This window comes from Taudactylus pleione, unplaced genomic scaffold (assembly GCF_031769625.1).
Source record: "Taudactylus pleione unplaced genomic scaffold, aTauple2 ptg000556l, whole genome shotgun sequence".
In the NCBI taxonomy this organism is placed as follows: domain Eukaryota; kingdom Metazoa; phylum Chordata; class Amphibia; order Anura; family Myobatrachidae; genus Taudactylus; species Taudactylus pleione.
In genome coordinates, this window is record NW_028284958.1 from 26,092,011 (window position 1) to 26,119,144 (window position 27,134).

Here is a 27,134-nt window from a genome sequence, read left to right on the forward strand (position 1 = left end):
TGGTAGTGGTTGTGGAGAATAGCAAACCGCAGAAACCGTTGGTGCGATGTTGCTATAGGCACATGGAGGTAGGCGTCCTGGATATCCAGGGAGACCATATAGTCCCCCGGTTCCATCGCCAGAATGATGGAACGCAAAGTTTCCATCCTGAATTTGGGAAACCTGTTCAGGGACTTCAAATTGAGGATGGGGCGATGAGAGCCATTGGGTTTCTGCACCAGAAACAGCGTAGAGTAATACCCCATCCCACGTTGAGACTGTGGTACGGGTATAATGACCCCCGCCGTCAGCAAGGCCTCTATGGCTTCCTGAACCTGCAAGGCCTTGGTTTTGTCCTGAGAAGGACTTGTGCAAAAAAACTGGCAAGGCGGCCTGTGCCGAAAAGACAGGGCGTACCCCTGGGAGACCACTTCTCGCACCCAGGCATTCGTGGTGGTATTGTGCCAGCACTGGGCGAATTGAAGAAGTCGGCCTCCCACTCTGGGGTCCCCCAGAGGGAGGCCCGTCCCATCACGCAGAAGGCTTATCTTCTTGCTTGGAAGAAGGGCGCCTAGCACTCCAGGCTTGCTTCTTTGGCTTTGAGGCGGTCTTGGGTGCGGACTGCCTCGGGAAGGACTGACCCTTTGCCTTGCCCTGAACCCGAAAGGAACGAAAGGCCGAGCTCCGGACCTTAGCAGGTGTAGTAGCTGAAGGGAGGAAGGCTGACTTGGATTTTGCCAGGGTATCCACTATTTTGTCCAGGTCCGGACCAAATATTAATTCTCCATTAAAAGGTAAGGCCTCCAAGCCTTTCTTTGAATCCGCGTCTGCTCTCCAAGACCGCAACCACAAGGATCTACGAGCAGACACTGCTGCCGCCGAAACCCTAGAGGTCAACAGGCTAGCATCCAACGATGCTTCTCCAATGTAGGAGGCGGCATCTCTCATCTGTCCTAACAACGCCCTCTGGACGTCCGGAGCTTCATCCGTAAACGTGTCCTCCAAGGCGTTGGCCCACCCCTCAATGGCCTTGGCCACCCAGGAGATGGCCATGGACGGCCGGGCTACAGCCCCTGAGAGAGAATAAATAGACTTTAGACAAGTCTCCACCTTCCTGTCCGTAGGATCCTTCAGCGAGGATATAGACGGCAATGGCAAAGTAGCACTCCTGATGAGGCGTGTTACATGGGAATCGACTGCAGGCGGAGTTTCCCATTTCTTACAATGCGCTTCCGGGAATGGATAATTGGACGCCAAGCGTTTCTGTGGCAGGAAACGCTTACTGGGTGTCTGCCAGGCCACCGCCATGTGATCAGTCAACTGATCAGACAAGGGGAACGCTGCAGAAGTAACCTTAGCTTTTTTAAAACTAGGATACCTCGACTTGGGAGTGGGTGCCTCATCCTCAATCAGAAGAATGGCCCGCACCGCCTTAACCAGAGCCCGCACATTGATGGAAGACAGTGTCTACCTCCTGGACTGAGGCATCTGAGGCTGAGTCATCCTGCACCTCACCATCATCCGAGGACCCCTCAGAATCCGAAAGATGCGCAGCCTGCGCCATGACTGAGCGTTTAGACGCCCTGGAGGGCACATCACTGCGCAACATCGACTGAAAAGCCGAAGATGCTGCCGCCAAATCTTGGACAGTGTGGGAAAGCGCATCCACCCAGGGTGGAGGAGCTGCCACAGGAGCCTGAAACGGCACCACAGCCTGCTGTGCCACAGGGGTGGACTGAATATACATTGGCAACCCCGCATAGGGACCAACAGGCTGAGACCCCGAGGGAGTCTGCAATAATTGTGGGACACCCGGGGAATGGGGGATGGCAGGCTGGGGCAACGCCCTAGTAGGGGCGGCAGTCGGGACAGACAGACGGTCCGCGATGGACACCAGCACCTGGGAAAACATCGCCCATGGTGGCTCCTGCGACATGGGAGGTTTAGACATACCAGGGAGCGCCTGGCACCGTCCGCACAGGCCGTCCTGTGACAAATCCTCCCTATCCACTCCTGCAGAACAGCGCCTGCAGGAGAACAATACCGGAGCCCCGGAGTGCTCTATCTACTCCTCAGACATGACTTAGGAAGAAAACGTGCGCACTCACCAGTGTGCTGAACAACAACCCACAATATGGTACTGTGTAGCACACAACTGTATGTGACAGACCTCACAAATACGTGATTTATATAGGTGAGGTCTGTAGAAACACTCTTCCCCCGCACACCTGTAGGGCTTGTAGGAGAAGGAAAGGGATAGGTATAGGCTGACAGTAAGTAGAAAAAAGACACAGACAGGCAGCACTAGCAAAAGTCACATACCATGCAGGAAGATATACTCACTGCACCTTTCCACTACAATCAACCTGCCCAGATTCAGTGTCTGGGAGGGCTATAGTGCTGTGTACACTGTCCTTGTCGGGGGAGAGGTACACAGGGGGACAGGTCCGCGTGCTCCCTGAAGATCTGCGCTGCCACTTGAAGAAAATGGCCGCTGGAGACCTCAGAGGAGGAGTGGCCCGAGTATCTGCAGCTCAGCGACGCCAGACTACTAGCTGAAAGGCGCGCTGAGCTGAGGGGAGGAGCCGCTAGACAGGGAAGGCTTCCTCCCCTGGCTAGCATATTTAACCCCCGGGTTGCCGGCATCCCGCTTGCCGCTTAATTTACCCTTGTGGTCTAGCGGGGTATGCCTCCGCTGGAGGGGGGGCCTGCCACCACCGCTAGCGCCCCCGTTCTGTCCCCTAGACCGGGGGCATGGGACTGCATTTAAAAGGAACCCGCGCACCGCTGCTAATCAGCGGTGCGCGGCTTACCTTCATCTCCCCGGCGTCTTCCGGCAGCAGTCCCGGGGGAAACCAGAGTCCGGCTAGTACAGGCTCTGGCTTCCCCCTCCGCGATCCCCAGTTCAGTGCTGGCGTCGTGGCGCCAGCAGGGTGAAGGAGCGGCAGCGTGGGTGTCTGTACAGACAGCCCATCGCTGTCGCTCTAGAGAAAAAAAACTTATAGTAAAAATTAAACTAAGTTAAAATAAAAAGCTTTAGGGGGCTGCTCCTGCAGCCGCCCCGCGCAGGGTGACCCGACTCCGGCCGGGCACCATCTTAAACTGAGGTGCCTGTGGCTCGGGGTATAGGGGAGGTTGGACCCAAGTGCATCCTGGGAGCAGCTAAAAGCTTTAACTCCGTGGTGCCCGAGGATCCAGGATCCAGCTATACCCCAAGGTCACCCTGTGGACCCTGAAGTAGAAATATCTGTAGGGAAGGGACTACATTGATCTTCAGAGACAGGTATAATGGTCTATAAACTAGGTTTCTCCGAGCTCTGAAAATAGCAAAAATGTCCGATTTTAAAGGTTATTAAAATAGAGGTAATTTAGGAAGCAGTTATTTAAGAAAACTCACTCCTAACAATGGGATTTTCATTCTTACCTGAAGTCCATGGGGGACACTGAAAAACAATGGCTGTAGATGGAGGAGCCTGGGCACCAAAAGGTTTAGCTTTGAACAGTACAGGCTCCTTCTCCCCTATACCCCTCCCCAAGGCAGCCAATTATTACTAACAAAGCCCAAATGACAGAGTAGGAGAAGATGAAATACAGGCACACACAAAACGCCAAATGAGACTGGTGGGCCTGGACTGCCACAACTCCAAAAAGCAACCCCAAGCAAAGTCAGGGCATCCAGTGTAAAGATAAAAAGATTTATCAGGTAAGAACCAAAATGGACCTCCCAAAGCTGTCCCCTAAAGGAGGGAACACTTCTGTTCTGTGATTAGGACCCTTCACTCAAAACTAGCGTCCCTAGAGGCAAAAGGTGTCAAAACAGTAGAAATTGACGGAGGGGGTGTGCAGAGGTCCACACCCAGGAAGTGCCAACTGACGAGTGGGCCCTCAGCAAGTCCAGAACAGGGTGCTCACTAAAGTAAAGGCCTGACTGATGACCACCTTAATCAGATAAGCGATCATCTGCTTGGAGGTAGGCCAACCCCTGAAAGTTTATGTCATAGCGCACAAACAAGAGTCTGTGGGGTAAATTTACTAAAGTGAGAGTTTTTAGAAGAGATGTTGCCCATAGCAACCAATCAGATTCTAGCTATTATCTTCAAGAAGGTGCTAGTTGTTCAGAGGTTCCCAAACACGGTCCTCAAGACTCCCCAACAGTTCAGGTTTTAGAGATATCCATGGTTGAGCACAAGTGTTAAATCAAATTGATTGAGGTACTAATTATAAGTCACCTGTTCTCAACCATGGATAGCTCTAAAACCTGAACTGTTGGGGAGCCTTGAGGACCACGTTTGGGAACCTCTGTGCTAGTTAAATGTTAATTAGAATCTGATTGGTTGCTATGGGCAACAGCTCCACTTCTAAAAACTCACACTTTAGTAAATTTACCCCTTTGCATCTAAAAACTTTGGTCCTGTCACATAAATACGAAGATCCTGTACCATGTCCAAAGTTCTGAAGGACTGAGGATCTTGTTGATCCTCCACAGGAAGAGCAGAGTCCACCATTCCCTAGTTAATCTGAAACCGGGAAAAAACCTTTAGAAGGAAAAGCAATTATGTCCTATCATGGTGAAACATAATGAAAAGTGACCAGGGACACAGGGAACTGTAACCCCTGACCTTGGCACAAAACATAGCCAAGGGGAACACAGGGCCTGATTCAGAGATGCACACAAATCCCATTCTGACTGTGATTCAGTTCTGCGAAAATATGCTTATGATTTAGCTGAAGTATTGTGCACAGAGACGCTCACCTCCGTAGTCTCACATCCACCGTTTACCCACAAAAGACGAAACATCAAGAACATTGTTTGCACATAGAACATCTGAGCAACCTTAAGCTGACAGAATGATCGTCTCACCTAGGATGCGGGGGCTTCTTCCAGTCACGTTCGAATTTGCAGAGGCTCAATAGGGCACACCCCGAAAACAGCCCGACATGTAAGTCATCTAAGATCCACAGAGTTCATAAGTTATAAGGGATGGAGAAGAGCCATGTCCAACACCGCCTGTAGGAAGGCAAGAATCCTAAAGAGTTGTGGAAAATTGCAGGATCCAACTTCCAGGTGGCACACCAGGAAAATTAGACTTGTCACGACCATCGATACCCAGAATGAGAAGGTCCGGCCGGTGCAGAAAACAAGGAGGAACCACAAACAGCCTGAAGAGATCCACGTACTATGACCTAGAAGACCAATCAGGGATAACCCGAATGGCTGATCTGCCGGCGAGACTTAGCTTGCAATGCACTGTCAGAAGTAGGGATACTGGTGGTAAGTTGTACAGGATGTGAAATGTCCAGGAGACTGATAAGGCTTCCACCAGCAAAACCCCTGAACATGCATACTGGATGAGGATCTGTCCACCATGTAGATCAGGTAGTGATCAGTGAGTTGGCCGTTCCCCATATATTCCCATCCAAAGTGGGAGAGAGTAATAAGCAGTGGGGTACCTGGAAATCTGTAGATCTCCAGTAGAGCAGGCCCAAGTTGTACTCACAATGAGAAGATGGAGGCTTGTAGAGTCGCACAGAACCCACACACAAACTCCAACACCTCCACTAAATTCTGTATAGATCAAGAGAATCCCCGAACTCCGGGAGGCCCCACAACAATAGCCTGAGGGATAGTCTGAAGCCTTATCGCCAAAAATCAACCATGCTGGATTTCTGGATTTTCTACCTACCTTGAGGACCGAAAAGGCCACAATGACCTGGTGAGCGGTAAGGCGCTAACCCAAGCCAGCCCAACCTATTGCATGATCAGAGTCCCTGAGGCTGTAAAGGCAAGGCCGGTTAGGCTATAGACTGATCCACCTCACCAAAGACCCACAGGCTCGGACTGGCACCTGAACGTTCGATCCGCCACCATCTACAAGATTCCTGTAGGCATTTCTAATAGTGTTCCCCGGCTAGCCCCTATTTCAGGCATAGTGAATGTATACTAAAGAAAAAACATGCCCAACTCCATTGGGCACCAAAAGAAAACTACCTGCTTTGGGTGGGGTATAGGGTAGGAGCCTGTGCTATTCGAAGCTTAACCTTTTGGTGCTTCTACAGCACTACCCATATCAAGTGTTTCCAGTGTCCCGCACATGGATGAAAGAGAAAATTAAATTATAAGATATAAAAGGAACTTGTTCTTTTATATGATTTTATTATTAAACATTATTAAAAAGTAATTTTCTAGGCTTTTAGCATGGTGATAAGTGATTTTGTATGCTGTGCTTTTTTGAGAAATTTATATTACTATAATATATATAATATATATATATATATATATATATACTGTTATCACTTATTGTTCTCATATCATAGTGTATGCAACATCTGACTGCACTTGCATTCCTCATTCCATGACTTTATTTTGGGACGTTTCTATCCCTAATACAGGAGTGCAGTTATACAAATTTATTAAAAGTGGTGAATACAGAATACAACTTATATATACTATGTCTGCTCAAATTTGTTTGACTATGACCATATCCTGTTTTTACGTCTACTTTTTATCATAAATATATTATATTAAATTTCGCAGACCACACATTCTGTTTATTGATTTAGTTACAATGCTTTACTATATTTTTTTTAGAATATATTTAAAATGTATTTTGTTCAAAGAGAGTTTATCGATGTTTCATAAGCTACAAATTAGTTACACTGTAAATGTAATATGCATTTAGAAAATAGTAATACAGAAAGTTTTCACTTTACAGAGTGAACCTTAATTTAAGTTTAAACGCTTTAATAGTACTCTACATTAATATGCTGGAGGGAAATTATCAGTGCACCCTCAAAGTTGTAACCCCTTAGGCCAGTGATGCACAACACAATACACTTTAGCAGCCACATGTGCAGCCCTGTAACCATAACATGGGCAGCACATTACCCTTAATTTTAGTAATAAAAAACAAAAACCCCAAAACAGACTTGGCACAAACCATTTAGACCTTTTGCTTGCTATAAAATTCCCCACATGCCCTTCCAAACTGCTTACCTTCTGCTTGGGTTCAGCAGAGGGAAATGGGACAGCACTTAGCGAGGAATACACTGCACTACTCCCTCCCTTCCTCCACAGAATAGATGCGCTGCTGGAAAGGATATCACATAAATATTGAAGCTGGCTGCTCCCACAAATGAAGCATATTCACAGACCAGGTTGTTTAATGGTTGTGCTGGCCACAGACAGATAAAACGCACCATTAGACCAATTATCTGATGTTGCTTTCAGGGCCGCAACCAGGGGGGAGATGGGGGCTAAGGGGGCACATGCCTTGAAAACAGGATTTTGGTACTTACCGATAAATCCCTTTCTCCGATTCCACAGGGGACACTGGAGTTCAAGACAGTGGGGTATAGACGGTGGTAGAGTAGAGCCTGGCACCTTAAATAATTTAGAAGTGTGACTGGCTCCTCCCCCTCTATGCCCCATCAGCCCCAGTTTAAGAACTGAGCCCGAGAAGAGACGGAGGACAACAGGAAAACGAGGAGAAGGAGAAGACCACAGAACGGAACAAGACCGACTGAAGGAGAACAGAGGAAACCACTGCAGGGAATCATGCAGTCACACAACCATAGAAGGAACGAAACAACTGGCAGGTATGCAGCGCTGGGCGGGCGTCCAGTGTCCCCTGTGGAATCGGAGAAAGGGATTTATCGGTAAGTACCAAAATCCTGTTTTCTCCTTCATCCACTAGGGGACACTGGAGTTCAAGACAGTGGGGACGTCCCAAAGCCAACCTCCTGGGTGGGAAGCGCTGAGAACATGCCAACCCTTTGGCCAACCGAACAGGGACCGCCAAGAACCAGAGGTTCAACGGAAAGGCAAGAGCTGAGGATCAAATGTCGTGAGCCAGGAGACAATCAGAACTCCCTGCGGAACAGACACAGAAATACCACAACTTACAGCGTAAATAGAATGGAATAAGCGGCTAGCGAGAAAACACCCTCAGGTGAGAAGCATCCTAACGCTGTAAGCTCAGCTGAAAACAGACCAAGCCGGACTGTTGGGAGCAGAGAACTCCAACCCGAATCCATATGAGAAGGGCAGTAACCCGAGAACAAAACTCGAGAAAACCGTACCAGATTCAGAAACAGAAAGCTGCAACAGTCGCAGATAGCAGAATACCAGCACTGTTGGACATAGTCATAAAGATACAAGTATAACGATACCAATCTACAGAAACAGAGCTGATCCTGTCCACAGACTCCTAACAGAGTATGCAGAGAGGTAAAAGACAAGGCCGAACAGTCACCATGAACCATTCTGGAAGTCCAACTACTACAAAGTTGTAAACCAGCGGAAGGGAGAGACCATAGAAGTCTCCAACGAGTGGAGATCACACTGGGAATGAGGCCGAGGCAGCTTCGAGAGGATTGAGATTACAATACCTGTCAGAGGGTCAGACAGCAGAACAACCCATTCTGAAAACAGAGTAGAAAACAGCGACTGAACACCTGCAGTCGAAAAGCAAATCACAGCCACAAACTTCAAAACAACAGACAACTTCCAACATGATGGAAGTGCGTAGGCAGTACCAACCGCTGGCCTGAACATAGGGTGAACAACCAGGATACCCTAGTAGTTATAGAGCACGGATGCAACAGCCACGCAGGAAGCTACCAATATAGGGAAGCATTCCATACCACAAGGCTAGAGCACTAGGACAACCCTGAAGGTACCAGTCAGGTACCAGTCAATGTGATGAAAACATCCACAGAGACTGAACAGGAAATCCACCAGGCCCCCTGCGTAGGACATATTGACTGTCACACTTTAATGTAAAGATGTGCACTAGACCCTCAAAGCGCTTCAGTCCATAATCCCAACAGATCTAGTAGAAGAGTGTCACTAATCTCAATGTTGAAACTATGCACCAGGGAAGCTCTAAAGTGTAGAGCCAACTGATTAAAAAAGCAGATGGCTGCTAGGACCGCAGCTAGGGTGCATAAGGGAGAAAGCGGCTATGCAATGACAGGTTGAGCATTAGTGGGGTAAGCCCGCTTACCTGTGAGCGGCCAAAAGCCCTCTGGACGCTATGTAGAATGTCACTGACCTTTTTCATCTCACAGCAACCTGCCCCGTCGGGTATAGGGAATAGCTTCAGTGGGCTAAGACCCAATGCTCTACAGCACGGACTTCAGTCTGGAGATGTTGCAGTAGAAAACACTGTATAAACTAGCAAAATGTTAGTGGAGGCAGGAAGGTCGTTCAACAGGACTCTATACCTGAGCTTGTTATATTAGGGATGTGTATCCATATAGACATTATACCTATACCACAAAACGGTCTACTAGTTTAAGTATCAGTACATTAACACTTATAATGGAGAAGTGTGTATTACGCCCATCAATCTAATAAAATCCAGGCCTGACCCTGCCTATATCGGCGGGGGCCCTAGGCCTTCATGTAATTTAACAAATGAATCCCTGATTACAGAATAGAACCTGGATTCTCTATGTACAGATAGAATGTACCTAGGGGCCCTTTAGAGACTCAAGTTATTGAGATATGTGACAAGACAATAATATGGAGTACCGGAATCTATACTGAGAAGGGTACCTGTACATAGACAGAGTGCATTAGTTATCCCGAGAAAGGAAGGGACATATCTGTAGTGATAACCAATAGGGTTAAAAACCAGGTTTTGCCAATTATTAGAAAATATGCATACAAGTAATGGGAATATATCAGTATATATACACCCGTACATACAGATAAACATAGTTGCATAAGAAGGCCATCTCTTTGAAAGGAAGAGTAGTGCCAACATGGCAAGTTAACTTGTCAGACTCCTGCATCGGGAGATCAGCATGCTATATTTATATATGTCCTGCTATATCCTGCATTCTCAGTGTCTTATAAGTTTGCTACCAAGTGCAAAGTTAAAATAATCATAGATCACCCTAAAGGGGGGCGCCATAGATAGGGACTAACAAGAAGGAACTATAACCCCAGGAGGATGGAAGTACATATCTTTATATACAAGAAGGCCCCAGTCATGTATAGGGTTCATAATATAAGCAATGTCTATCACTATGTAAGCTGCAGAACATGACTCTAGTCTACAGAGCCACCATTTAATATATATATATATATATATATATATATATATATATACACACACACATATATATATATAGATAAGCTGACAGCTTTGGTAATCGCAGGCGGCTTCCCATCCGTGGAAATATAGGTACGTACACACACCCACATACAAATCCTTAGGGAGAGATGGTGTAAAGCGGAGTTATTGTACCAACTACTGGATGAGGAGAGTCCAGACTTCAATTGCAGAATCCTTCTTTTAAATAAGCTAAGTACCAGACATAAAACTGATAACACATCCTACCTCTGCCTTATAAGGATAAGAAGCGATATATATATCTCCACATATGCATACCTACATACAAGATTAGTAGGTGCTATAATATTTAAAATTAGAACATGAGCAATACACGTATATGTTCTATAGCAGGGCTTAGTATAAATACATGTGGCTTACCTCAACGCAGGGAGACTGCTCAAGTGTTGCGTGTAGCCATCAGCCTGCTACGGTGTAATGGGCAGGATATTTTATCAGCGTGCTGTCCCAGACTGGTATCGAACCTGGGACCCTTCTGTTACTGGAGTGCTCGCCTTAATCAGTTGAGCTATATATGTGTGCAGAAGAGTAACAATCCACAAACTTAAGGGATTACTGTCCCCAAAAAGTGAGCTGTATTCTAACAGAGCCTTCCCAACATATTAAAAAAGGGAGACCTGTCCCTTGGGAAAAACCACAGCGCAATCCCCCAATCTAAACAGGGGATAAAGGCCTGCTGTTGTTATTAACACAGCTAAAGAAGTGGCCGTCCCGGCCTCTAATGCTGGGCCACAGGGATGGTAAGCCCAATATGGGATTCTCGTTCCTGAGAATGGATGATTCGGGAGGACCTGACCCAAGGCCTGCCCCCTCAGCCAACGCTGGGTTGAGACCCAACCCAATGGAGAGTTCTCCTCACCCACAAATATCGTTTCAATATTTTTGTATATGTGCTGCCAAAGCGTGCACTGGAACATTGTCAACCTTGCGCAGTGTGCTAATTAACCTCTCTGGAATAAGGCTTGTCCATAGACCACCCGATTAGCAGAGTAGAAAAAAGGTATACCTATACATACACTATATATATATATATATATATATACATATATACACACACATTTATACATACATCCCTATATGGGATTACATATACATCTACATACACACACACACAACACGTACATTGTAGGCGCCGGGACACGGGGAGCGATCTGCAGAAGTGACAGAGATGACTCTTACACTGCGCTAGGGTAAAGTTATACCGCGCTGTGTGCGCAAAATGTCCATGCTAGCCTGGAAGAGTCCCGGCTAACATAAGCTGTCCCCTCAACAGAACCGCATAAAGCGGAGTCATAGTGCACCTGCTAAGCGCAAGGTTGAGGGAGGGGCAGCAAAAGGCTAGACATATCCATCAGAGCAGCAGGTGTTAGGGCAATGAGCTATACTGCTGTGGAGGGCGCCGAAGCGGCTTAAACACAAGTGCCCCGAAGTAGCTAGCGCCGGAGCTTATACATTAAAGCACCGCCTCAGCAGACTAACAGCTACGCTGTTATAAAACACACACAAGCACAGGGAGAATATACAAACTCCACACAGGGTCATAGTGGGAAACAAACCCATGACCTCAGTGCTGTGAGGCGGCAATGCTAACCATTACACAGTCTGTGCTGCCCTGTTAAATATATACAGGCTGCCTCAGTGCGACTGGCGCTGTACCTACAGTGAGAGCTCCAGCGCTTTTTGTAAGTGATAGCGCAGTCAGCCGTCTGTCACTTACCTGACCTACAGTTAATGGAGCTTCAATACACATCTCCCCCTTGTGGGGGAGGGGCAGGAGACCCGGACTCAGCCGGCGGCGGGACCCTTTTCTTCCCCGAGCAGGAGTCAGCGCTGTGCTACACAACGGACCACTCTTAATAAAAGGGGGAGTTGTTTATATTGTAAGCTGTCCCCTCTCCTTAAGAGGGAAGCGCGCTCCCTTGCCGGCGCTGGTCCGCGCTGCATACTCTTAAAAGGACACCTCTCCTGCTAAGCAGGAGAGGAGAGCCTCAGCTGATGTCCACTGCTCCAGTGAAATGACTCAGCGCTGTGCTTGCCGGCTATTGCTGCTGCGGAGCAATAAGGGGGAGAACCTTTACAAATGGCGCCGCTGTTGCAGGACGCGCCATAAGTGTTTGTTTAGGGCGGGTCTCGACGCCGGGTCCGTGCGCTGATTAAGACAGCGGGACTTAGTAGCCACAGCAGCCCGCCTTGTGTGAGGAGGGCAAGCGCGATCGGCGCTGCGAACGAGCTCTCCTATGCAGCAGCGCCGACAGCCGCGTGGTGCACACAGCGCGGCAGTGAGGAGGAAGCCCGACTATAATAGGCGCCGCTAGATTGCATGACGCGCCTCCAGCAGCCCCAGCGACGACCGGGGCTGTAATTTGCGCCCTCGTGACTACAGCACCTGGTGACCCCCTTGACCTAGTATCCGAAGTCGGGGAGAGGGTGGTGCGGGGGCAGGGGAAAGTCAGGCCCTCCTAACAGTGACAGTGTCACTGAGCCCAGCTATACTTCCACTGCTCCTGCTAATCAGGAGCAGTGGTCATACTTACAGCTGCTGCGGCCGGGATGCTGGGCTGAGGGGGCGGAGAGGAACCCGGAGACATGCCGGTGTCAGCAGTGGCGGGTCTTCTCGGGGTCCGATGACTCCTTTGTGTGTGCCCCCTCCTCAGGGTCACCGGACACAGGCTGCAGTAGCCGTGTGGTGCCCTTCCCGGCGGCTCCCACGTAGCAGGCAGACTGCCACAGCAAGCAGCCTGCCTGTCCTCAGTCAGCTGAACTGTTATAAAAATTAAAAAATATGAAAAAGGCTGGAGACAGCCTGATGTGCGACCGGCTCTCTCGGGCACATTCTAAAAACTGGGGCTGATGGGGCATAGAGGGGGAGGAGACAGTCACACTTCTAAATTATTTAAGGTGCCAGGCTCTACTCTACCACCGTCTATACCCCACTGTCTTGAACTCCAGTGTCCCCTAGTGGATGAAGGAGAAAGACAAAGCGCAGCCATCAGTCTAATGTGACGCCAGTCGCAAGCCAATCTGCAGTGGCTGCCAGTCCGCGAGCTCCAATCGGTTCGGGGATCAGTGGCGCTGACCGATCCCCGGCATGTGGCATTTCCGCCCCACCCCGCGCCGCCGGTGCTCACCCACCACGCAGCCCCGGCAGGCAAAAGGAGGGAGGTGGCTTACTGGGAGATCCCATTTTAATGTTAAAGTATGATTTTAATAGTGTTTCATCTGTCAGTTCTGGGGGGGGCATTACTGTGACAATGTGTAGTAAGGGGCATTACTGTGTTATAATGTATTGTAAAGGGCATTACTGGGGCATAATGTGTAGTAAGGGGCATTACTGTGTCACAAAACCACACATCATTCTTGTGCTCTATGTTGTTTTTTTTTATTTTATTGAGGGGTGGGGCGCCAATTTGCTGTCTTGCCCCGGGTGATAGAAATCCTAGTTTCGGCCCTGGTTGCTATATAATCAAATAATTGGTCTCTCTGTCTGATGGCAAGTACATCCACTATCAGATCTGAGCACCAATAATCACATCAGTTGGGTATTCAGAAAGATTTGTCATGTCCGACTGAGCGATAATTTGTGCTTGACCACGACCACACAGTGCTATTATCGGTCCCTTCAACCGATTATCGGTGAATCGGGCTGGTAATTACACAGTGTATGGTCACGACTGAGCACCATACCATACTCAGTCGGACATGATAATTATTTCAGCATTCCCGACTGAGCGATAATCGGTGCTCCATACACAGTGCATAAACAGCTGATTGGGCCAATGATTGCACAGTGTATGGCTGCCTTTAAATGGAGCAATCTGCCTTCAGAGTGTGCCTTTGATTGGGTTGCTGGGTCAATAATTATGTATTAACAGTAATTCTGACAGTATAATCAAATTAAGGGAATTCAGTGCATTTGATCCTGTTTGTACTGTAACACCTAACTCCGTAATTCATAAAAAAGACACTCTACTGGCTGCTGTTATGTACAATGGACACTATCTCACATCACAAAAAATATAGGGCAGAGAGGAGAGCGCAGATTTATAAAAAAAAACTGGAACATTTTATACACTTTATTTCCAGAAACTAAACAGTTTGACGGCGGCCAAGCACAACTGTTCTGTAAAATTACCTTGTGTTCATTTACAAAAGTGTGCATTAAGAATAAACTGAAAACAAAAATTTTAAATCTGTCCTCAATCATACCGTTCCCTTCCACAAGACATAAATACAGCACGACTTCCCCCGTCAGCAGTCACAAAGCTGTGTGCGATAAATGAAGAGTCCTGTCTGAACTCCATAAAGCACACAACACTTGGTACATTTAATTCATTGGGTCACTCAATAAAATAAATGCACCTAATATATTGTGCAGCACTAGAACCTTTACATTGTCCAAACCGGCAAAAGGAACACTCTCACAGAACAGAATGCTCACCTGTTGGTCAAAAGCCAGTTGTGCCAACGGGTCGAATAACATTGCACCAAAAACATGCACAGATAGTATGAAGAAAAAACAAAAACAGCCACCCGGAGGAAAAGGTTAAAATCTTCATTAATACACTGAAAATATGACAGAACTCATGCTTTTTCTTTAAAATCAAAAATACAAAAATTAAATGTTTTCCTAAAAACTTACTAAAAAAAACTCCTTACTTTAAGGAGTGACTTGAAAATGAATCCGTGTGTAAATTTATACAATAAATGGCATACAGTTTAACAGGTAATATACATAGAAACAAAAGGATGAACAGCCTCCTCTGTAGAGCTTTAATTTCCAATACTGTACTCTCTGAACAAGCTTACAAAATACAAACCTCTTTAGAAAAGGAAGAAAAAAACAAAAACAAAAAAACAGAAAAAGTGCCATCTCCTCTGTTCTAATGCAGTGAGTGCACCGAGGAAACATTTACATAGTACACCCACCAGAAAGAGCAAGCGACCTTGCACGCACCCTTCCTGCACTTCCTCCCTGCAGGAACAGACGAGCACCTTTTACAAAAATACCCACCATTCAAATTAGCTGCATCAGTACCAGAGCCGTGGATGGATAGGTAAGGGAGGCTGTTTGTATACAGGTGCGCGCGTAAATATATATATATATATGTTCGTGTGTGTGGTTCTGCATGTACTGAAAGGCAGAAAGCGAAGAATTTAATCATATAATTGACATATATTCCTCCCCTCTGTACTATATTACACGCAGGAACCACACTTTCTATACATGCCTCCATATTCCCACGGTTTTTACTTTGCCTTGTAATAGTTTTATGTCATTTGAAAAAAAAAAAAAAAAAATTACTAGAATGGATTATTACCAATAATATATAAAAGATATATGTGTATTTCTAAATGGAGTTTACATGGATTGAACTTTAAGAATTTAATTCTATTAAAAAAAACAAACAAAAAAAAAAAACCTAAAAAACAGAAAAACACATTATGCAAGCAGAGGAAAGGACCAGCCAAATATATCATACAAAATAAAAGTAAAATTTGGCTACTAGAACAGATTGAAGCGACTGAAATACAAGGAATGGATAATGTATAATCTACACCAATAAGGATCAACGTGTAGGAGGTTAAATCCGAAACTTGAGAAAAACTCTCTCTGGCCGTTTCTGCCGACACGGAAGGCTACTCAGCTGATAGGATGCGACCTGCAGCTCACAGACAGCGGAGTTTCTCTCGGAGACATAACAATTCCCGGGAGGAGGCCAAGCTGCCCAATGATGTGCCACCACACCAGACACAACATGTTACGGTGAAACCGTTCCTTTTTTTCATATATATTTTTTTTCAGACAGCAAAGTAAAGAAATGCCTTCAGCAGTTATGGCAAACGCTTGTGTACATGTATGCTTCAGTCCTGTGGTTGTGCAGCTTCGCTCCCTGCAGGCATTTGAAAGCTGTCTCCCCTGTAGTCGGGGGATCCTACAGGTGACTGCTGTCTCTTCTAATCTGGCGGCAAACAGTCATGCAAGCGAAATCTGTCTCTGATGTGAGGCCGCACATCCTCATTCTGCAATGATAAAAGGGGGGAAAAAAAATAAAAAAAAGTTTAGTATACAGACACAAATTAAATTCACACACACTTCACAGATGTTCTAACACTGCAGTCAAGAAAGGAACCTAATCCACATATTGGCTTAACTTTATTAGTGAGAATAAACTATTCTGAATAACACAGATACACATTTTAAAGGTGGTCATGGAGGTCATCACTAAACAATCTCAATTTTTAAAAAGGACTGCACACTTCATGGTTTGAATGGCATCAGCTTTTCAACTTGCTAAATGACTCTGTTTTAGGCTTTTGTAGCAACCACTGCTTTGGTGGTCTGAAGCATCATCATGATCAGAACATAAGGTGCTGGGGTTACTCTAAATCTGTGCTTATGTTATAGGAGAGCGATTTCTTCTTAAGGTGCACACACACACACAACGATTTTGTAAATGAACGATTTTAGTAAACGATTTTCGTTCATTTTTTTCAAGGGAAAAATTAACAAAAATAGTTTACTAAAATCGTTCATTTACTAAATGTAATGAACTACAAACGATTTTTGCATATTCCCTTAATGAAAATAGTTGAGTTGGTCAGTGTGACTGAACTACAAACGTGAACGCGCATGAACGATAATTGTTCATCGTTTTAACTTAGAAAGTGAACGATATTTTGAAAGATAAACGGCATCGTTAACGATAATCGTTCAAAAAAATCGTTGTGTGTGTATGCACCTTTAGTTAAGGGTCCAAGAGTTCATGTAATGAATAGAGCTTGGAAGTGGTGATTACTACAATTATCTCTTAGTATCCTCTCGCAGGCCAAGCAGCTGGGTCAGCCAAACTCACCAGTTCTACAAGCTTCTCCAGGAAAGGGACAAGCTTCAGCAGCTCCTTATCGTTTTTATCCATAAACCAACTCTCAATGGGAATCCCGTTTGAAAGCTGTAAAAAGGAAACATAGCAATTTAACATTAAAGAGGAACTCTCAACATGGCATTACCTAGCACCATGTCCATAAAATCATAACTAGCATACAACAACTGAACTAGGGGTAATCCACCAAAAACAAGGGACACAAGAGTGCAGAGACTCCTGGGTATACATTTCCACAACAAAACATTGGAAAGGGTTGCATCCCAAGCTACATGACAAATAGTTTTAAGGAAAAGTGTTTTGTTGGAGGACATATGACTACTGGGATGTCCCAAAGCACCCAGAGTGTGATCATAACACCACCTATTGAAGAAAGACAGTACAGGCCCAAGCAAGGAACCTTATGTACAGGGTCTGGTAAACCACTGGTGCTACAGGAAAGAGCTGTGATGAAGTATAGCACAAAGCGATACTTCAAAGTCATTCCATATCATAGCCCCCCCCAATGTTGATAACATGTTACATGAAGGTTGACATATGTCAGAATAACTTTGTTACATTTTTAGTACAGAATATGCTATTGGTAGTTAGCTACACTGATGTTATTACTGAAATAATGTTTTCCTTTGGAGATACAGACAGCTGAATTCCAGATGAAGCTTTATGCCACAGATTATTTTTGTTTTGCATACTTTGGCCTCATACTGTGTAAAAAGTAAAAGCATAAAGGAGGGGCTGGGCTGCACATCCTAATATTAGACATGATAATAGGTGCTACCGTGCTGAGACACCTTTAATATTAATGTTTAATATTAGGATGTGCAGCCCCAGCCCCTCCTTTTTCCTGTGTGTGTGTATTTCAGGTACATCTGAAGGCGAGACCCCTTCCCTTGGGCTAGCACTCCTCCTACCTTCCCCAGGTGATAATTGGTATGGGTCCTTGCATTGCAGTACACACATCTAATGGGCTCTATGATAGGTAAGTCCTAGATAAATTAGTGTGTCAGTATTAGGAATGTTAGGGACCCACCTGTATAAGGTTCACCGTGACGTGGTAGGTGGGCAAACATCTTTGACCAAACATGCACTAAGAAACCTTACTTTTAAAACCATGTTAATTGTTGTAGTTTATTATAGACTTTTTGAGCACTAGAATTCTTAGTGCTTATAGTGTGCACCTGCTCCTCCCACCTTTCTTTTCTGCTGTAAAAAGTAAAAGCATGCAAGTCTTATGACAGCGAAATCACCACCAAACGTTGTACAGGCATGTCCACTTACACACCTTGTACTCTCAGAGATCCACCAGGGCAATAACCTGAACTCTGCTGATGGTGCACTGCAGAGTCGGTGACAGTTACACCCATCCCCTCTTTCAGAGCCATAGGTTTACTAATATAGTGAATTAAATATTTCCCATAGTTAATCTGACATGTATGCCAACCTTAATGTAAAATTGGTCCACCTGACATGGAATTACCAAGTACCTGGAGACCAATAAAGCCATCAGAAGGCCTCTGGATTGTGGAAAAAACTATGAAAGCAGCAGGGATGCAAGCACATGAAGGAATATAAAACATTGTCCACACATACAAGAAATTGGCGTATGTACTAAACACTAAGTGCACATGCTTTATGCATGCCATTGCATATTGGCTTTCAGTAGCTTGGCTACGATGCCACTCAGAAAGCAAGAAGGGTCTCCTCACTGTCAGATCATCCATCCAGCAAATTAGGAAGGCAACTACTCTGTGATGTATTTCAAGGAGATCCTCAAAGTGCCTGAGAGACTACTCCATTTATGTGACAATGCACTATGTTAGAACTTGCAGGGTCCAGATCAGTAACTGAAGAGACCCTCATGCAGCACCAGATGGTGGTGAGAAGACGGTCACAAGTGGGGTGATTAGCTCCTGTTGAGGGCAAAGTTTGCCCTGATGATGAAAGACACTCTGAAACATAATCTAAAAAAAAAAAACAAGCCCCAGGAACACCATGGAAATGATGTTTTTTGCTTGTTTATAACCCAGTCTTTTAACTCATGGAGCTGGATAGTAGGTCGACAATAATTACTTGCCAGCTTCTTGGATCGCGCCTTCACCAGGGTTATGTCCATATATCAAATGAGCAGCCACAGAAACATCACCTTGGTGAAGACTTCCTGACCTGACGAGCCAAAAGGAGACACCAAAAACTAGAACTGAGCTCTCTAGAAGATGGCGGTCCTCCAATTGGGTATGAAGGTAAGCATCCTTACTATCCAGGGATGTCAGAAACTCCCTCTTCCCTCATGACCTAAGTCAAAGAGGGATGCCATGTTTATTTGCTCCCATGGAAGATTCCTTCAATAAGAGCAAGTGAAGATGGAGTGACAGACCTTCAGCTCCAAACTAGAAATAAGGAACCATCCCACTTGGGCACCTGACCTACAAAATAAAAATACCATTCTAGTGATCAGGTACAGGGCAGATGACTGTAGCAGCCAGCAGTCTTTTAAATGGTCAAAGAAAAACATGCCTACATTCTGACATAGCTTCAAAGAATAAAAAAAAAAAAAAGTGTGGCGCAGGGGAGCTCCAAATAGGAAATCCTATATTGCTGAGTGATCAGACAAAACACAACCAAAAGAAAATAAATAAAAATGCTGTGCTCCATTCTGAGAACTGGTCTCATGTCTTTATTGCCCAGGGAGCTTTTGTTTATTGTGAGTAATGAACGGACTTGTTCTTGACCGTAATGACTTTGACTGTCCCCTCTAGCTCCAGTCTACAGAAGACCTTCCCTGAAATAGATCGCACAGAAAGGGACTTTTTCTAGTCCCCTCGGGACCACTAATAAATTGGATGAGTGTATGGATTGTATTCTACTGGAATATAGGAAAATGCATACATGATATACGAGGAAAGCTACAAAGCTCCACCCTGGATCAGTGTATAAATTGAGGGGAGAAATAAAAACATGAATAAAAAAAATGGAACACCAACCCACTCCCTGTATGAAAATACATATAGCAAAATAAATACAAATCTAAGTAGATATATAAATAAAAAAATAAAATCCCTCCTATGCATAAGCAATGGGAGAAAAAAAAAAAACTTAGGAGTAGGCCATTCTATTTCCAGTACTAAGCTCTCTGGAGGCTTAAACATTACATACCCGATATGTGACTTAATGCAGGTGGTAAACCCAGGACTATCGTATGTACTCCAGTATAAGCCGAGTTTTTCAGCACATTTTTTGTGCTGAAAAAGCACGCCCTCGGCTTATACTCAAGTAATGCCCGCATGGTACGCAGCTGAGTAACGTACCATGCGATGCGGGCCGCGGTGCAGACTGTCTCTGTGACACAGCTGCACCGCGTGTGTAGCGCTGACCGGACGGAGTTCGGTCAGCACTACACACTGCCAAACACACAGCCGCCAGAGCCGGCAGCTGTGTGTTTGTTGTAATCAGCAGCCGATGAGAGTCTGTCAGACTCTCATCGGCTGCTGCTGCTCCCACTGCGGGAGCCATCTTCCGGCTCACGCAGTGGGTAATGGGAGAGACGTCGTCCTGACGACGTCTCTCCCATAATGCAAAGCGGCCGGGGGAGCCAGTAGCAGCATCGGGACCAGGAGCTGGGTTTCAGGAAAGTGTTTTTATTTATTTATTACATCTCTCTCTACTGGGGGGGCAGTACCAGGGGGAGGGGGGGGATGACTACTGGGGGCAGTACCAGGGGGGGATATTGCTACTGGGGGCACTACCAGGGGGGGATATTGCTACTGGGGGCACTACCAGGGGGGGGGGGGGATTACTACTGGGGGCACTACCAGGGGGGGGGGTATTACTACTGGGGGCACTACCAGGGGGGGTATTACTACTGGGGGAACTACCAGGGGGGGAATATTACTACTGGGGGCAGTACCAGGGGAGGGATTACTACCAGTAGCTGCTGCATTTCCCACCCTAGGCTTATACTCGAGTCAATAAGTTTTCCCAGTTTTTTGTGGTAAATTAGGTACCTCGGCTTATATTCGGGTCGACTTATACCAGAGTATATACGGTAATTAAAAACTGGTATCAGCCCATGGATTTCTCACACCGAAGAGACCATCTTTAATTTGAGTATTTCTAAAAGTAGTCTGTCTACTTCTTAAACAATGGCACAAGGATTGTTTTTTTTTTTTTTTGCATGCAACATTTAAAAAAAGACAAAAAAAAAAAAACTTTAGTGTTATGGTTTGCAATTATTAACTTGCAATAAAAGTAAAGCTGGGCATCCACTATACAATTTTCTGTCAGATATCTGTCCAATCTGGCTGGTTGAAATTAAAACCTGGTAATGCATGGGAGCAAATGACAATCGATCATATGGTTTTAAACACTGAAAAAAGGACAAAAAAATTGTTCAAGTTGGTTAAATTCGTGTGTTTTAACCAATTTGTCTGAACAACCATTTTTGGCTATTTTCCAGTGTTTGTGAGCAAATGGACGACTGTCATTTGCTCCCATACATTACCAGGTTTTCATTCCAACCAGCCAGATTGGACAGATATCTGACAGATAATTGTATAGTGGATGCCCAGTTTAAGAAAAGATCCATCTGGAGCAAGAAGTAGGTACGACTCACTTGGTATGCAAAGGCTTGTGGTGAGTTATCAATGATGATTGTTTTAGAAAGATCCCTCCCCAGGATGTTTAGATCCTTAATGTAATTCCCTTGAACGCACACACAGTGCTCCCGGAACAGCCTGTGTCTGAGGAGCAAAAAGAAAAGTAGGTGAGAAAGGTAACGGATTACACAAAAGGAAAGATTAAAAATGACAATACCCTTCAGAAATATACAGATATGAGCCATGAATACCTGACCAGCCGTTTCTTGGGATCCAGTATATTCAGTAATTTGTCTGCATATACTTTCTTTGATGCCGTAAAAAGAATTATCTGTAAAATTAAGAGAGAGGACACAGAATGAAAAAACAGCACAAACAAGTTTTCTGAAACAGGACTTTAAATTCAGTGCTCTCTAAATCTATAGTGCTAACTTTAAACATAGGTCAAAACCGATGTTATAAGGGAGAGTCACTATAAAGAGAGTGACAAATCAGAAATCAGAACACATTGTAATGTATGTTTGTGCAGTATGTAAAAGGACACAAAAACTATAAAAGCTGACATTTTTATAGTCTATCATTATTTAAATAAAAATGATTGTGCAACCAGATAACGGGACAAATGTTTTGCTTATTAATGGTCACAATTCCTTTGGTCCTACAATAATATCATACAGGATCTTTGTCCTCTTATTTGCACTACATCTAGGTCTTCCCTACATAAAATCCTATACTTACCTCATATATCTGAGACATACGTTCTAAGAACTCACGGAAAAAAGGCCGTAACCGCACATAAACCTAGAGCAAAGAAAGAGAGGAGATGAAAAGCAGAAGAAAAATGACAATGATCTATACTCGCCTATATCTGAGAATGCACTCAGTATGGCACACAATATATTACAGCTGCAGTGATCCTGCCTTCTAAGACGGTGTTTTCTGAAGTCATAAAATGGGAGAAACAGGGATATTCATTTTAATTTCTAAACAAGGGGAGACTTCATCAGTAACTACAAAACCAGTTATTATTAGATTCACGCCAGCATGGATCCAACAGTAATGCCTAGCATGCGGTAGCAGACTCAGTTATCCCATGTAAGGTAGCTGACGAAGCTACCAGTAATTAATGGATTTTCTAGAACAACCAGAAGCTATCACATACTTTAGTATTGAACAAACAACAATCCATTTTGAACAGTTGAACCAAAGGAAAGGATTTAAACCAACTCTGGTTTAGATTTGAGGGAGGGAAAGGGGAGAGAGAGGATGGTGTTAGCATAAGATGGTGATGTCACCAGTTCCTTGTTGACATTGAAAAACATCAATCTGATTTGCCAGGCACTTACGCCTCACCCCACCACAAGCTGCAATACACATCTATTGATACCTGGTAACACTAAGATTCTCTCGAATGGAGTCTGAGCAGCACTATGATCTCTACCTGGTAAATGACATCTTGGAAAAGCACAGGAAACGTGAGTGCAGCATCTTCCAGCTCATTGAGGCTGCAATGCACCAATGTTTCATCCTGTAAGGCACAAACATTAGTTATCGCAATATTAAAATAGATACAGACACTCAAGAATAAAAAAACATTCAGACTGGCACCTTACCAAGTCCAGGACAAGGGAGAATTCAGGTGTACTCCTTGTTTTTAGAGGGAGAGCTGGTTTTCGGTTCAGTTGCTCTTCAGTCAGGGGTGGAACATGTTTGATGAAATAGTATCTAAATGAAGGGATAAGCAGAGTGAGTTCTATCAATGTGTTCTCTACATGGAAAGATTTACTGGCTAAATCTGCAACAATCTGATGCATAAGTTACATTAATTCACTAACGAAACACACACATTTAAAAATTCAGAAACAGCAAATACCCGACATGTTTAGCCCCTTGTAGAACTTTTAGTACAAGACTGAGGTAGACACATGAGAATAAATGATGGCAGAACACTGCCCAAAAGCTTTGGAAATATTATAACAATCAATCACACATAAGTAGAAGGAATATGTAAAGAGGGCACCTAAAGATTAATGCAAAAGCCAGGACCTTACTCTATTCTATTTATAAACTCCATCTAGAAAGAGGAGCGAGCCTGTAGAATATACGAAAACCTTTCAGTAGACCAAAGATGACCTCAAACTCCATGATAGATGCAAAAGGAGTATTAATTACAGAACCATGTCTTAAAGAGCCAAGCCAGCTTCTACAGACCTTAAAGAAACAGAAAGGGTCCATAGACAGGAGAACTGATTAAAGACCAGACTGGTGTACCAGGACCCATCAGGGACACTGAGTCTTTATAGTATCTAAACCCATATCACTCAAACTTTCGCTAGAAACCTAATAATAATAATAATAATTTTATTTATATAGCGCTTTTCTCCTAAAGGACTCAAAGTGCTTTACATTTACAGTACAAAATACAAAACAAGCTTAAACAAGGGACATTAGTGAAATGCTTGGGTGAATAGGTGAGTCTTGAGTCTATTTTTGAAGGATTCTAGAGTGGAGGCCTCTCGAACTGTGCGGGGAAGTGAGTTCCATAAGGTTGGAGCCACAAAACTGAAAGCTCGACCCCCAGACGAATTCCGTGAGATTCTAGGTACTGTTAATAGTCCTTCATTAACGGATCGCAGTAATCGAGTGGGACAGTAGGGAATCAGAAGCTGCTTCAGGTACCCTGGGCCATGGTCATGAAGGGCTTTGTAAGTTATTAATCCAATCTTGAAAGCAATTCGCCATCTGACAGGTAGCCAGTGAAGGGAGTAGAGAATGGGTGTTATGTGGCTGGAACGGGGCTGGTTGGTTAATAGCCTGGCAGCTGCATTTTGTACCATCTGCAAGCGGTGTAATTCTTTTGCTGGGAGACCGAGGTAGAGGGCATTGCAGTAGTCTAGGCGTGATGATATAAATGCATGTATGACTTTAGGCAGATCTTCTGAGGGAATTAAGTGCTTGATTCTGGCTATGTTCCTCAGATGAAAGAATGAGGATTTGATTGTGGCTGATACCTGATGTTTAAGTGTCAAACCACTATCCAGGACAACACCAAGATTCCGCACATGTTTAGTGTTTTGTAATTCTGAACCCCCAAGCGTAAGTCCTGTTGGTTGGCTATGCTGTAGCCCTGTCCTGTGACCTATCATAAGAACCTCTGTTTTATCAGGGTTCAGTCGCAGCCAACTGGCACTCATCCACTCCTGAAGCTCAGCTAGGCAGCCATTTAGGGTTGTTATTGGGTCATTTGTACCTGGAGCAAAGGACAGGTACAGTTGTGTATCATCTGCATAGCAGTGGTAAACCAGGCCATGACGTCTGATTATTTCACCCAGTGGCAGCATGTATACTGCAAAAAGCATGGGAGATAGTATAGAACCCTGTGGGACACCGCATGGAAGTGACACTGGTGATGAAGAGTTTACTCCAGAAGAAACTCTCTGAGACCTGCCAGTGAGAAATGATTTGAACCATCTAAGGACTGTGCCATCCAGTCCACAGAAATTTTTCAGGCGCTCAATTAGAATCCCATGGTCCACAGTATCAAATGCTGCTGAGAGATCCAGAAGGATTAAGATTGAACAATCACCTCTGTCTCTTGCCATCAGAAGATCATTAAGCACACATACCAGGGCTGTTTCAGTGCTATGTCTTCTCCTGAATCCTGACTGGAATGGATCATAAATATCATGGGTAGACAGGTGGGTTTCCAGTTGCATTGCCACCACTTTCTCAATGACCTTTCCTAGAAAAGGAAGGTTTGATACTGGTCTATAGTTGGTCATGCAGTCGGGGTCTAAATTAGGTTTTTTAAGAAGTGGTCTAACAATTGCTTCCTTTAGTGGTTCTGGAAAAATGGCTGTTTGCAAAGAGCATTGAACTATTTTTGCAATTACAGGGCCAATAATGTCTATACACCCTATGAGAAGCTTGGTTGAGGCAGGGTCCAGATCACAGGTGGTGGGTCGCAATATTTTGATAATTTTAGCAATGTCTTTTGCATCCATTATGTCAAAGCTGTTCCAGGGAGACTGATGGCTTACCTTGGCAGGCTTGGTAGTTTGGCACTCCTTTGATGGCACTGTGGGGATTCCAGCCCGGATGGAGGATACTTTATCTGCAAAGAATTTTGCAAACTCATTGCATCTTGACTGGGAGAGGGTTTCATCATGCTGCAGGCATGCTGGTTTGCAAAGCATCTCCACTGTACGGAAAAGCTGAGCCGGCCTATTGTTTGCTGCCTTGATCTCATTTGAAAGGAACTCTGTTTTCTTACGGGTGATTGTTGATTGATATTCTCTTATATCTTTGATTAGTGTTAACTTATCCTCTACCAGGTTCGTCTTCCTCCATCGTCTTTCAAGTCTAACCTAAGAATCACCTGGCTTAGTGCTCATGAAGTGGAAGGTCAGCAGACCATAATGGAAACTTTGAGATGAGTTACCGGGTCCTGGTGCCATAAAGGAGCATCTAATTAAGATGCAATACCAGCAGTTATATGTTTGGCAACCCCCATGTGGCTACAGGATCTCAAAAGCTCAACAAGTCTGCCTTTCACTTACACACACACACAATCAAAGTTCTCCCAGGACAAATTGGAAAATGTTTCTTTTATGGCCTAGGGGTAAAACTGAATTGTTCAAGTAAACCACCACATAGGCATTGTTCTTCCATACTATGATGGCCTGACTGCAAAGACCCAGGTGGTTAGAGTCAGGATGTTGATAGTCTCCTGGGTGTGGTTATGATGGTGAAAAGTTGACCAGGAGTCAAAATTATGATGAGGGGGAACAACTGATCTACAAGGCCAGGAGGCAAATCAAGCTTAGAAAGATCAGTGACAGACTGAATGTGAGGAGGCCAAGCCCAGGAAGACTTCGGGATGGGTAAGAAGGATGCCTTACTCAGAATTACTACCAGAATTGGAAGGCAGCAAATATAGTTTAGGATGTGTCCACTAGACAGGACCTGGAGGGCTCCCGTATCTGAAGATGCTGTTTGAGGTTATGGAGCTATACATGTGGAACAAGGTGGGTCTCATAGCCCACAGTCAGCTCAGTATTTAGATTTGATGCAGCAAGTGACGATCCACATAGCTTCTTATATAAACTTCTATTATCAGCACAAAGAGGAGAAAAAACTGGGAGCTTCAGTGTTAATCTGTTATGGGGTACAAACTGCAGCTACCAAATGGAGTGGCAAACCCCTATTAAATGCAAGAACAAAGAAAACAGATATTGGGAGCGCTGTGGTACCAGTATAAATGTATTTAATGTCTAGAATACAAAATATAAAATATCAATGTAAGCACAGACATTAAAAACAAATCCTATTGGTACAATATAATGATAATAAATGTCTGACCTAATGGACCTAGGTGAACATGAGTAGCAGATAGCACTGGAATAACTAAATAAGAAAGCAACAATGTGGCCACATAAAAAGAACTAAGAAATATATATATATATATATATATATATATATATATATTAGGGATGTGCAGGCTCGGGACTTTTGTCCAGGAATGATGATGCTCGTCCATG

At 44.6% G+C, this 27,134-nt stretch overlaps 1 protein-coding gene across 2 annotated transcripts in view; it reads right to left on the reverse strand.

Annotated features, from left to right (window-relative positions):
- Positions 1 to 14,179: 14,179 nt before the first annotated feature.
- CTDSPL2 (CTD small phosphatase like 2) overlaps positions 14,180 to 27,134 on the reverse strand; it is a 44,639-nt gene continuing 31,684 nt past the window's right edge. For both annotated transcript variants that reach the window (XM_088452820.1, XM_088452818.1), the window contains exons 7-13: positions 23,208 to 23,319; positions 23,036 to 23,122; positions 22,333 to 22,395; positions 21,846 to 21,925; positions 21,612 to 21,738; positions 16,976 to 17,071; positions 14,180 to 16,142 (exon numbers count right to left, since the gene is read on the reverse strand). In XM_088452820.1, coding sequence (XP_088308946.1) covers positions 16,077 to 16,142; positions 16,976 to 17,071; positions 21,612 to 21,738; positions 21,846 to 21,925; positions 22,333 to 22,395; positions 23,036 to 23,122; positions 23,208 to 23,319 — 631 coding nt within the window. In that variant the 3' untranslated portion in view covers positions 14,180 to 16,076. The remainder of the gene's footprint in view (positions 16,143 to 16,975; positions 17,072 to 21,611; positions 21,739 to 21,845; positions 21,926 to 22,332; positions 22,396 to 23,035; positions 23,123 to 23,207; positions 23,320 to 27,134) is intronic.